The sequence below is a fragment of the Ptiloglossa arizonensis genome, chromosome 7, assembly GCF_051014685.1.
Source record: "Ptiloglossa arizonensis isolate GNS036 chromosome 7, iyPtiAriz1_principal, whole genome shotgun sequence".
Taxonomy (NCBI): domain Eukaryota; kingdom Metazoa; phylum Arthropoda; class Insecta; order Hymenoptera; family Colletidae; genus Ptiloglossa; species Ptiloglossa arizonensis.
In genome coordinates this window covers 15,968,475-15,981,623 of record NC_135054.1, presented here as the reverse complement: position 1 = coordinate 15,981,623, position 13,149 = coordinate 15,968,475, and the positions used below count along the sequence as shown (strand labels likewise).

General features: G+C 44.8%; 1 protein-coding gene across 1 annotated transcript in view; it reads left to right on the top strand.

Annotated features, from left to right (window-relative positions):
• Neo (ZP and PAN domain-containing protein neyo) overlaps window positions 1-13,149 on the top strand; it is a 112,066-nt gene that overhangs the window by 25,744 nt on the left and 73,173 nt on the right. Inside the window, exon 3 of the mRNA XM_076316389.1 lies at window positions 10,356-10,557. Coding sequence (XP_076172504.1) covers window positions 10,356-10,557 — 202 coding nt within the window. The remainder of the gene's footprint in view (window positions 1-10,355; window positions 10,558-13,149) is intronic.

Genomic DNA, 13,149 nt, shown 5'->3' with positions numbered 1-13,149 from the left:
CAACGTGTAATTTTCCATCAAATGGAAATGGATTTGTTTCAAAAATTTTCTTGTATCGCCCATAGTTTTCGAGACGACATCAAAGAGTTTAACTTCGGGGGATTGGTTTCGCCATTTATTTTCAATCGATCGACGAACTTACAATTTTCATAAAAATGAGAAGGGAGGAGAAATCTCTTTCGCGATAATAGTTCAAGTCTGGACGAGAGTTCGAAACTTTCGAATTAGAACTCAATTGCCAGTGTTTGGTTGAGCAATGGACGTAGATAATGTTTCCGATGTTTTGCATCACGGTACCGGTAATAAGAAGTAGCAACGTCTACCAGTAATATAGACTTCGCTCGCTACTTCGTACCTACAAACAGCAGTCGGAAATTCGCCTACTCATCGTCCCGAGAGCAAGACTCCACGAGCTTCTGAATCGGTAAATGTTGAAGGTGCATAATCATTCTTGGTTCAGAGGTTACCGACAGTCGTGAAGAAATAATCAGTAGCCATTGGCTTCGTCACACTCGGTTACTCGACTATCTATTTCATCTTACAACCGCAGACGCGGCCAATCCTGCTCGATAAAGCGCGTTAAAGTGTTCGATGTTGGAATCGTTGCACAGACAGAAATTATACAAGAATCCTCAAAAGGATTCCGCTAACGTATCGTTCAATTCTAGGAGGCAGAGTACACGTACTTAAGTACTGAATAGTTTACAAAATTATGCGAGATGAGACTCTGACAAGATTGAGTTATCCCCCTAAGGTATGAATTCAAAGATAAATTACGCAACGGATTGGCACACACATCGATAAATACCCTTTTTCATGCACTTAAAAGGTGTGAAATCATCTTCGTGGAACGTTTCAATCGTAAAGGAGATTCACTCTAAAATACCGCGATGGAAAATTGTTTCGAATGGATAAACGTGGAACGTGGACCAGCTTCGAATTTTAATGGCGTATCGATTACGTTATTTTAAAATTGGAACCGAAAGGTATCGAAAACGTTTACGTGAAACAGTTTGGAACAAAATTCAGGGAAATTAATCGCTACTATACACGAAAAAATTCTATCTAATTTTAATAAAATCAATCTAATTTTTGCATCAACAATCGACGATTATTTCATCGCTTTAAAACTGTCATAAATATTAATTCTTAAATAATATTCAACTTCGCACTTTGAATCAGCCAATTCCACACTAACAACCTACATCATCCAGGTCTATTAATCTAATCTCCTTCGTCCTGTGCACCTAAGAATTTCATAACAACAACACTGCACCTAGACCTGCCAATTTAATATTTAACCCGATTGAACACCTCCATCGTATGCACCTGATAATTTCACAACAACTCGCACCAGCTAGACCACGTACGCATTCTCTAAACGAGGAAACAATCCAACAGAAGAGCGATATTTAAATCCATTCAACACTCTCAACCTGTACACCTGACTGACAATCTCACGGTAACAACGTACACTGTACCTAGGGCCCGTCTCTCGATGGGTTCCCCGAACGAGGAAAAAAACTCCAACAGATGGTATCGCTAGAACGCAACCATCGTCTTTTATTCGCGTTGCGTGCGTGCCGAATGTGTGAATAGTTTTCGTAGAACCATTGAAAGTAATTACGTTATTGGACTGCTCCTTTGTTCGGTCGTGCAGACCCGGTCGCATGCCCATGACTGAACCCACCGGTGGCGTGCTTGGACGCCACCGTTTGCATAGGTCCGCTTCTCCCCTAGACTCGCCTAGGCGTGGTTTCGTGTATTAAATTCTTGCTGCGCCTGATGGGGTGCACGGTGCATGCACGCAAATTAGAAACATACCATCAGAGATACACGCCACCGTGGAATGTATTCGCCTCTGACGACATTACACAGCTTGAAAAAGTGACAGGGAACCTCCGGGCACGTCCCCGCCCCCAGCTCGCTACCGTGGTTACACATTTACGACAATTATACACCGCCGAAATGCATATTTTCGCATCGTAGCAGAAAGATGGACGCCGGTTTGCCCCGCGTTATTGCGTCCCCGTTACCACCGACGAGTTCCACTACCTCGTCGTAACATCGTTACGATTATCGTGGCTCGATGACGGCTCAAAGGATGTTTATTTCATTTTACGAAAGGCAAACTCCGGGCCGTGTCGGAATAGCAAACTGGTGTACGCCTTGCGGGGTACGTTCGCGGTTGCGACGCGTACTCTCCGATCGTGGCTTGTTTCTTTCTTCCTAGTGGGATGTTCGAAGCTTCCATTTGTAAAGTTTCTATGCACTGGGAAAGAACAACTAGATTTCCCTCGTTATGAGTAACATCGAAATTTGAATCAAATCTGTGTATACGAAAATTGACGAGTGTCTTTCGAGTGAGGAAATTACAGTTCGGTACGTCGAAGTGGGATACAAGGTCGAGTGAAGAATGTAGAATTATTGTAATAAAATTTTGAGAACAGTCTACGGAATAAGGATTAGAATATATATGAATCGATTTGTTACTAGTTAGGGAAATATTTCTCGATGGTGCACCGAGCACGATATTCGGATACGATTTGAAAATTGCGCGGCAATCGCTTGCAATATCGAGTTCTAATGTAATAAAATTTACGAGGACGGTAGAGGGAGATCGGTCCGTTTAAAGTACAAATTGCATCGAAATTGTTCCGCGACGAGCTAAACGTATTCGAATAATTCAACGGGATACGTAACGCGACAGGGAGAAGTCGAGAGTCGAGACATTTTTGAAAGTAAAATTTCGAAGACACGCGGTCCCGCGTACTCGCCCCAGTTGTGTCGCGTACCGAAAAAAAGGGCAAGGAAGAAAAGAAAAAAAAAAAAGAAAAGAAAGAAGGGTGAAGGAAAAGTGGCCGTGACGAGAGGGCGACACAGGCGCGACAGTCAAGAGGGATGTTAAGAGTACGAATGCGTTCAATTTCTCGAATTGCATCACTGTCTGCCGAGCAGACGAGAAGGCAGAGAAAAAGAGAGGGGAGGACTGGGGGTGGGGGTGGGGGGTGGCTCCGTCGAGTGCAAAAGACGATTGAAAATGTTGGCGCCGGTTCAACAGTGAAACTTTTCTTATTCAAGCCTCGTATACATGCTAAACTCTCATCCCCTCGTCCTCCCTCCTTACTACCTATAATATTAGTTCTATAGATACATTCGCGCAGGGGGGAGGGGGCGCACAATATCGAGTTCGAGCACCCCCCCGTAACCGGGGAAAGAACAAAAACGACGAAACGGCGGGAGAATGAAAAATCGATTCTATTTTGCCGATTAAAAGTTTAATTACAGGCGGATGCTGGTTGAATTTCGCCGAGCCCCGAGAATACCTCTGCAACGTCGAAATAAAAATAGTCGAGCGGCCAGGTATCGACGTAAACAAAACAAAACTAAAATCACGCCACCGCTTCGTTCTGTGTCCAATAATCCCTGCATCAAGAGGGGGGCAGGAAGAAAAAGGTAAAGTCGGTGGTATCGATCGCGACCACGGAGCCAATTGTTTATCGCGCGTTCAACTGGACGGAGCGGAGGGGGAGGAACGACGCGTATAAGCAACGGAGCATCATATTTGTCGCTTCTTTGTTCCGGGGAGACCGAAAGTAGTCACGAAAGCGAGCACAATTACGCAACGTCCAGTCACGGCTACTTGAAAAACTGTGACTTTACACGCTGCGTTAACCTCGCGTAACTACCGCCTGTAATTATGCGCTGGGAAACGAATATATAAATATACGTGGAAGATCCGGCGCAGGACGGTCGAGCGACGATTTCCAGCTAAAGTGGTTTCGAAATTATGTTAAAAAATTATTAAAGAACGACGCCGAGGAATTTATCCGACAGAACGGCAGAACGTACGGTAACAATTGCTCGTGTACGATGATTTTTACGGAAAGTAACCATCGTTTGATTTCTCTTTTTTTTTCTTACTTGCGACGAACAGCTCGAAAGTCGAAGATCGAAAAGGTCAGATCGGATAACGATACGTTCAATATTGACGATCGTTGGACCGAAGGCTTCGCGTCGTATTTGCGAAGCAACTTGTTTTTTGTCGCGGTGGCAATGAACTTGTAGTACGTCTCATTTTCTATGGATTGAACACCTGCAATCATAGCTCCTCTCTTAATGATTCGAGCGACGTATAATTTAAGATCGTTCAAGGTCAAACAGAGTTACACGGTAATTTAGCGGAAGATTAGCATAACTCTGTAATTATCGGTAGACCTCAAATTGATGTCCTTGAGCAAGGTTCTCACTCTAAGTCTTCGAAGAAGCAGAAGTTGTAGGACGCGCGAGGGAGAAAAAATAAAAAAAACCCAATCATTTACTACACGGAGCAATTTCTACGCCCTAAATTACGAGAGTGTTTCTTCATTCGACCTTGAATTATCCCGAGGAGTCGATGGACTCGTCGCAAGAACTTGTCACTAATGGCTGTATTAGAGATGTTTAATAGACGGTGGTACGTGTAGTTAAATTCATTTACAAAAAGAACCCTTTTATTTATCCAATGCTCCATTACGCATATTACAATAAACGAAACAAGAAATACTTAAGCGAGTAAGAGGTGAGGTGAGGCTGCGATGCTGGTGTTAAAACATAACCCTCATTCTGAACAATCCATGGTACTCGAACCTAACCTATGCGCGTGCACCGTGCAACGATACTAACATCTTCTCGAATTCATCCAACGATCAGAAATATTCGAAACATCAATTTTTACCGAAGAAACCGATACAATATTCCACGGAATGAAAGCACAATATTTACCAAAACCTAACCTCAATTTCATCAGAGTTACGACTCTCCAGATCCACGAATCTTTGAATCGGACTTCTCCGACTCCAAATACATTAAAAATATCAATTTTTATCGGAGCATCTTGTACAACGTCCCACGAAATTGAAACACAATATTTGCCAAAAGCTAACCTCAATCTTGTTAATGTAAGATCTCTTGGTATCCATGAATCCATTCAGCTCCCAGTTTCGCTGGACCACCCTGAACAAGAGAATCCACCTTGCTAAAACCTAACCTCGAGCGTGTACCGTGTAACATTCGTTGGACATACTTTTTCTGGAACTCCTCCGGCTCCGGGAATATTTAAAATGGCAATTTTTACCGGAGCGACCTGTACAAGAACCCACGGTACAAGAGCAAGCGCGGAAAGTCCGCGCAGCGAAGGAATTTCATTGCCTTTGTTCGAGGAAGGAAGTCGGGACAGCGAAGAAGACAGAGAGAAATAAGAGCGCGGATAGGATGAAAAAGCGAAGGGAAACGGGGTACCGTGGGGGAGATCCGTAGGGTGAGTAGGGGGAGTAGGGGGAGGGGGAGGAGGAGATAAAGAAAACCGAGATTATACATCAAGTTCACCGCGACGAAGGAGTCGGTGGGACAGCGAGCGAGCGCGGTACGTTGCCGATGCCACTTGAGGCTGAATCGTATCTAAATGTGCCTCGTATATCAGAAATCGAACTGTTCCGCGGCACTGGTACACAGGCGGTTTACTTGCATCATTTTGTGCGGTCGCCGTTCCGTAATACCGCCGCTGCAGATGCGCCCAGGTCGTTCCACATTTCCCTCGACGTCGTGACAACCTACACGTGGAAGTTTCCTTTCCGTACTTCCTCGAGCTGGCTCAGGGGGAATCCCGTGTTTTAGTATGAAATGATGTAGCATGCTGGTGAAACGATGCACTGGCTGATAAATCACGCCGGATTTACGGCGATATAAAGCTATTTCGTTCTCTTAAGTACAAAGGCACGTCCAACCCCGAGAGAACCGGATGATTTTTCCGGGACGGGTACGGATCGATAAGACGTAACGATGGATGGACCGTGCGATAGAAATCGAACACGGGCGCGCCGCGTCGGGAGACGCAGAAACTGTTAACAGGGGACCCGAGTGGGAGATTTCGGTGCAACCGCGTTAAATTAAAAGATTTACGAGCACGCGGGATCGCGCCCCGCGGTATCTACATCCCCGTGGCTTAAGAAACGGGAACAGAAGTAGAGGACGGCGGTGCTTGGAGCGGTGCCAGTGTGACGTGCATTCGTCGATCGACAGTTTCGGTGCAATTCATTTACCGATTTATCTAGCGCCGGTTCAACAATCGGTGCGCACTCGTCCGTTGATAACCAATGGGATTCCAACGGTGACGGGCATCGCGGAGTTTGTTTCGGGTAGGTGTGCTCGCGATGATGAACGACGCTGGTAAACGACCAAGTAAACGGGCTCTAGAATTACTTTATTGCCGCAGAAATCCGGCATTAGGATTTCTAGGGATTTGGAGCACGTCCGTCCGGCACCGACAAGGGTGTCTAATCCGGATGACGATTCGTGGTAATCGCGGGTATGACCTTTCAACGGAGAAAGTTAACATCTGTCTTCGATGCAGGGTACAGTTAACATCGAGACGTGTACGCGCGTGAGATCGGTACTCTGTTGCCAGACGAGTCGAACATTAGGATTTCCAGGGATTTGGAGCACATCGTTATCGCGGATAAGAACGTCTAATGCACGTGATGATTTGAAGAAATCGTGGTGTAACTACCGGAAAAGAAAGTTCTCGTAGCCGCTGTTTTTGCGTCGATTGTTAATGCGGGATATGTGAAACATCACGGAGAACACGTTTCGATAAAACTGGTAGAAACGTCGTGGGATATTGTTGGGTCTTGGAAAAGCATTGGAATTGTTCGCTAAACTCCAGCAGTAAAAATGATCCAAGCGTGAACATCGTTCCAATCGCTGAAGACTGGTGTCAAGGGTTCTCTGTTACTTGGAACTTGTACTTAACGTCCAAGAGTCCCAAGAGTCCCAAGAATCATATCTCTGATGAAACTGTGTGTTAAACTCCAGTGACAAAAATAATCCAAAAGTAAAGGGTGATGACGAACACTAAAAAGTGGATGCCTCTATAGTTTGCGATGTTTGATCAATTGGATTATAAGCTTCAATGCCCATGGACATTAAGAACTCGCATTCGGAAAAAACAACGCAGGCTCGAGGATCGTTACAGAGAAATTAGCCCTGTAGAAACTTTTCACGGATGTTTCACGCCCGGAATAGATAAAATACCAAAGGTCCAATTTCCCTGCGGAGATTAGGTACACTCGGCGATCGGTATCCGGTGTGTATTCGGCTGGTCAGAAATTCCAACAGCTCGCGATGTTGTGCACCGATACTTTTCATAGGGAAATAAGCGATGCGGAAGAGGGCTCGTTAAACGAATGGTAAAAAACGGGGAACGATAACAGCGATCAATACCACGGCCTATGTACGACGCTTCCTTCCGCGGTCCGGATGCAACCGATAGGTTCTCCAGCGTGAAATCGCAGAAATCGATCGGGCCGGTAATTACTCCTCGGGATCATTTCCATTCTCGTCGACGTACGAGTAAATCATATTTCTTGCCACTCGAAATAACAATTCCATAGATTTCTGACCGGCCTCTTGTCACAGATCTCTAATAAGACTACGAAGCGAGGTATCTCGCATTCGGAACGTGTAATCGAGACGACCGTGTGTCCCGGTTTCCTTCGAAACGAACTTTTTCGTCGCGTCCCCGACTTTTTGCTGTAATTTTCCCGCACGGTGGAAGAATGAGAACGAAGATTCCTCGTTTTGTCCCTTGAATCTTACCGGGTGATGGAAGTACGCCGTCGTATTAACTCCGGAGTACCCACTCAGGGGGTCGAATGTCCCCCGTAACTTCTCACAGTTTATATCTTTTTCACACCTTTTAGACACGCGCTAGAAACACCCGGAACTTTAAATTCGGATCGCACCGAGAGCGTTGCATGCAAAAACATTGACGCACCGCGGATAATTAGCTCACGGTGTTGCATCTACCCGAAAGAAGAATTACGGATACTGTAGAGTCGATCTTATTGCTTTCCATCGATTGTGGAAGATGCACGGGTAAAAAGTATCTCGAATGTACGGAACTCGTGTGTTCAATTTTATCACGTGCGCTACTTGCGGAAACGTTGACGTCCCACGGATAATTACCCCTCCACCGATGTGTACTCTGTGTACCTAAGAGGAAACTGTGGATACTCCGGAGCTAATCGTAATACCTTCTTCCAACAGTAAAAGATGTACGGGACAAGAATGTCTCGAATGTATGGAACTCGTGCCTTTAACTTTACAATACAATGGGAACTCCCTACGGAGGCATTCAGTCGTATCTATTATACTAGCTTTAATTACGGGGACGCGGTGGTTCGAAAGAGACCCGAGGAACGCGGCAGGGTTATACGGATCTAATGGTAAAAATTCGCGATCGGGGAACGCTAAAGATGAAAGATCGCGCAATCGGTAGATAGCGGAGGGCGAGCAGCAGGAGACACACCGAGAACAATATAAGAAAGAAAGGAAGCTGCTTAGTCTTCCGATAAAATTCTATCCGTACCTGCAAAGTGCTTACGATCCGACGATGCTCCATTATCTCGTAATGCGGTAGCATTATAACGAGTAAGTGGTACCTGTCTTCTACATGTAGGCCCCCGGAAGTGGCCGCTGATTACTGTAATGCGCTTACCCCTCAGCCCGTAACGAGGAACATCTTCCTACTGTCTGGCGTTCCACGAAAGATTCCACATCACGGATCGTGTCGATACCGCAAAAGGAAGAAACGTCCATTTGTGTTGCGGTCGCGACTGTGGTCGCTGCTACAGTCATTAAAATTAGTTACAGGCATTAGTTCGCGAAACCCTTCGCGAAGGCGGGTAATTGAATATCTTTAACGCCACCTGGAACGATCGGTATTCGATCGTTTTGAGGAACCTGCTACCTCGTTACAAGTCCACCGTGTCTCACGCCGTCGAAGACTTTTCAACGAATCGCCATCGAAAACCTATCCCCTCTCTCTCTTCCCCCTCTCTCCTTTCAGCTTCAACTCTGCCGAGATTAATTACGATTTCGTAAAAGGGGTACGACACGATAACGACACCAGGCTGGAGAAATTATTCCACCACTTAGCGATCCCTCTCGATCTATGAATCGACGTGGCAAGAATAACGAGCTGCAGCGCGCGTGAGACACTTACGCTCGCTGGAAGAATAATAAGCATTGATCAACGTCAGTTTGACACTGGCTCATTGAATTAGAACATCGATCGACCGGCTATTGGTTCGCGGAATTACAAGCACGGAGGGGATCATTTTTACTTCGAATCGCGTTAGGCGATCGTTTTTGTATCACGATTGCGTGGCAGGTGAGCCGAACGAGTATTGGATCGTACGGAGTGGAAATTGTTGTATAGTATTCGAGGTTAATTCGTGCAAGACCGACAACGCGTTCTTCTTTCGCGAGGTCCGTGTTGAAAAAATGTTCAAATGGCATTCTTCTTCGATCGTCGTAGGTGGCTATCTTATTAATTTTATCTTAATAACTCCGTAACAAATATCGCTAGTTAGGGAGGTGCTTCAATCGCTTCTCGCTGTTCAATAAACTAACATTCCTTCGCACAGGAAGCAATCGCAACCTCTAGTCGCAAAGTTTGCTGAATCAGCTTCACTGATGAGTCCACCGATAACCCAGGAAGTACCAACCAAATTAAAGATTCCCCTGACTTATGAAGAAAGGACCGGTGATGAGTCCTAACATTCAACTAAAATCATCAATAGAAACAAAGCACTTACTTTTATTCACGAAGATGAATTACCCCGTGGCATTGAAATTAATTTTCAAGCGTTGTACCGCTGGTAATCCCTACCGATGAAAGGACAGCGACAAAAAAATTTACGCCCATGACATTTGCACATAAGTGACCTCCCCGAGTACCTAACACGACTCGATGTTGACCTATAGAAACAAAGCCCTTACTCATTCAACAAGATGAATCGCCATATGCCAGTGGAAGTAATTATCAACTTTTTTACAACCGATAATCTCTACAATCTAACAGACAGCGATAGAAAAATATTCGTCCGTGGATTTACACGCGTAATCTATCATTTGCATCACGGAAACCGCGCGAAGCAATGCCTTTTAAATGTTTCCAAATTGTCCTATCGAATCCACCGACTAGAGAATCATTTTGTAATTTTACACACCGTACGTATAATCTCTCTCTTCCTCTCCTTTTGAGAGATACACATCCGCATCTTTGCGTTACATTCTTTTATATTGTCACACGTGTGTATTTATATTCATACGTACGATATTATGTAACGTTGTCGAAACACGCGATCGACACGAGTACACTGTCGAACAAAGTTTACTCGTCACAGCGTTAAGAAACTCCCTCGCTAAATAACATCGACCATCCCGGCTCGGTAGGTCGAGTGTCAACGCGACATCGCGTCCATTTCCACCCAGGAAATGTTTAATTTCCTTTGGACGTATTTCTGTTCCAGGCGCACTTTCGCAATCCCAGTTCCCAGTGTTCACCATCTACGCCCAGAAGAGCTGCCTGGCCGTGAAGCCTTGCGAACGAGCCTGGTGCATCGACAGGGTCCAGGGACACCGGCTTCAGAGCCACACGCGCAGATCTATGACCGCATCCTCGCGACAACACTGCCTGGAGCTCTGTTTAGGCGAGAGGGACTTCCTGTGCCGGTGAGTAGATCGCTATTTTTCGTTGGCTGGATACGAGAATCCTATTCAAGGAACGGTCGTTTTCCGGCAACCTGGTCTACTCTTTTTCTTCGTCGAGGCGGGTGCACGATATCCGCCAAGAGGAAAAGGCGGACGCACTCGTCCCCGAGATTCGTCGCGAATCGACGTACAGGACGGTCGTCGTCTTCTCTTCGTCTCCCTCGAGTAGCTCTTCGAGAATCGAAGGCACCTCTATACGCTCCGGTGCGTTTTCCAGTTATTGGATTCTTCGGTCGAGGGAGGACGTTACATCACGCTCCTATAGACTCTCGAGTGTTTCTCGGTCATGAAGCGGCCGTCCCTGACGTTTCATGCGAGCTGGAACACCAAAGGGAACGAGCTATCCTTCTGGAAAAGTTGCAGAGAAATAGCTCTGGGGCCACCCTGATTCCTCGTGTGTTTGCCGTTTTACGAGACCGGGTATTCCGCGATTTCTGTACGGGACACGGAGCGTCGATTCTATTTAAATATTTTTCACGAATTTCTCGCCCTCGTTCGTGTCCGACGACCTTCCATCCGTTCCCCGGAGACTTCCGTCGCTTCCGAAGTCCACTCGAGAGTGTCGCGAGAATGCTCGACGAACAGGGATAATTATGTCCACGTGATCGCGCGTGTTTCTTACGTTCGAAAAAGAAGACAATAGAACGATCGGCAGGTGTATCGTGTCGTCGACACGGTCTACATTGAAAAGCTACCAAAGATGGCGCATTCGCGGCAGGAAATCGTTCGGATACCAGGATGTTAATATACGAACGTTTATCCAAATTTGTAATTAAGGTCGTTACCTAGTCGGACTTTTTCTTTCGCGGCCATGCAAATGAGCGGCTGGATATCGCTTTAAGTATACGTCTGAAGACGACCAGTCGGGCTCAAGTTCTACTCATTATATTGCCAGTGGAGTGTAACAGCGCATAATCAGACGCTTTTAAAGGGTATCGCAACGCTATCATCCAGCTTGCTTATAAATAGTACGAAAAATTCTGGTAAACGCGAGGGGAGGATCTTCGCAATAGTGATTCGAAACAGGTCGAAAGAAATTATAGTACCATTGAAGAAAAACGCGTAGCTCCAGAAGAGATTGAAGAATGTTAATTTCGGGTAAATAGTATTGCCCTGAAATTTCTGAATTTGTTTTAGGGTTTTTTTATTTTTTTTTATAGAGAGGTTGCCGCCATCCAAGTGTTCGAATAGTTTCGTCCATTTGTTCCTTTTTTTCAAAACCGATAAAAAATAGTTTCACGTTCGGATTGAAGTATCCTGTACCTACGCAATATTTCAGTTTGGTTCGAAGTTACGAGTTTTGGGAAATTTCTTGGACAAATGAAAGAACAAAACAGAGAGAGAGAGAATATAGGGAGAACTTCGTTCTCGATGGAAACGATTTTTAAATCCCAACGTGGCTTTTTCGAGTAATCGCGCGCGCAATGTGTTTGAATGTAATTAAAGAAAATGCGATAACGCGATGTTTAATTCTTCGAATTGGGAATAAAGTGAAATCCGATTTCGAAATTCCGTCGTGGATATTTTCGAGTGATCGCGCACAATGTGTTTAAAGTAATTAAAGAAAATACGGTAACGCGATTTTTAATTTTCCCAATTGGGAATAATGTAAAATCCCCTCGACGCGAGCCGAATGTTTTATCTCGAGCGAAGAACTTTTAAATAAAAATGTAACCAGTATTTTTCGATCGATTTTCTTTTTTTTTTTTTAAATAAACGGTATTACCGACGAATTGTTCGTACAGCTCGGATTTGCTTCGACGAGGTTAACAATGTTTTCGAAGGCAAATTCACGTTCCACCCGGTACGTTTCAGCACTTTATTCGATCGGTGTTAATTCATTCATCTTGATACGTACTCCCACATGGAGGACGCAAAGTGACGCGTGGCTTTTCGCAAACACTTCCGGCACAGATCGATGAAGTGGTTTTTAAGTCAATTAGAAACACTATACCGTGAAGAATGTTAGGTAAAAGGGAGCAAAGAGAAGAGACAAAGAGGATACTCGCGCGTTTCAATTATACGTTATCGGGCCATTTTACCAAATCGGATTTTTCCTGCCCGTGGAAGCCCAGGAATTTTCTCTGACGCAAAACGTTCGCATCTTTGATTCCCTTTGTCGAACGGTTCATTTCTTTCAGCTGTAAATATTTCAAGTTAAGTAAACGGGACATAGGGAATTCGTGAAGTTGTGTACTCGTTTGGGCAATTGCATCGAATTGGAGTGCTATTTCACCTTTTATCTACGAGGCGGTATAATTTGCTGCACAATTACAATGCATCACTTCGTCCGAATATAAACGAGAAATTTGAAGTAAATTGTTTTCGTTGGATATCTCTTCTTCGAGAAAATTCATTTCGGAATCTCGATAAACACGCGATAATATGCTTTCAGCGATTCGTTAATTTAAAAAAAGTCCTCGGTACGTGTGTTTCAAATAATACAGAGTATTTTGTAAATAATTGTCAAGATTCATATTTAAAAAATTGTCACAGAAGTTTAACGACATTTAGACAAGCATTCCACGTACTGCAACATTTAACATTTTTTCT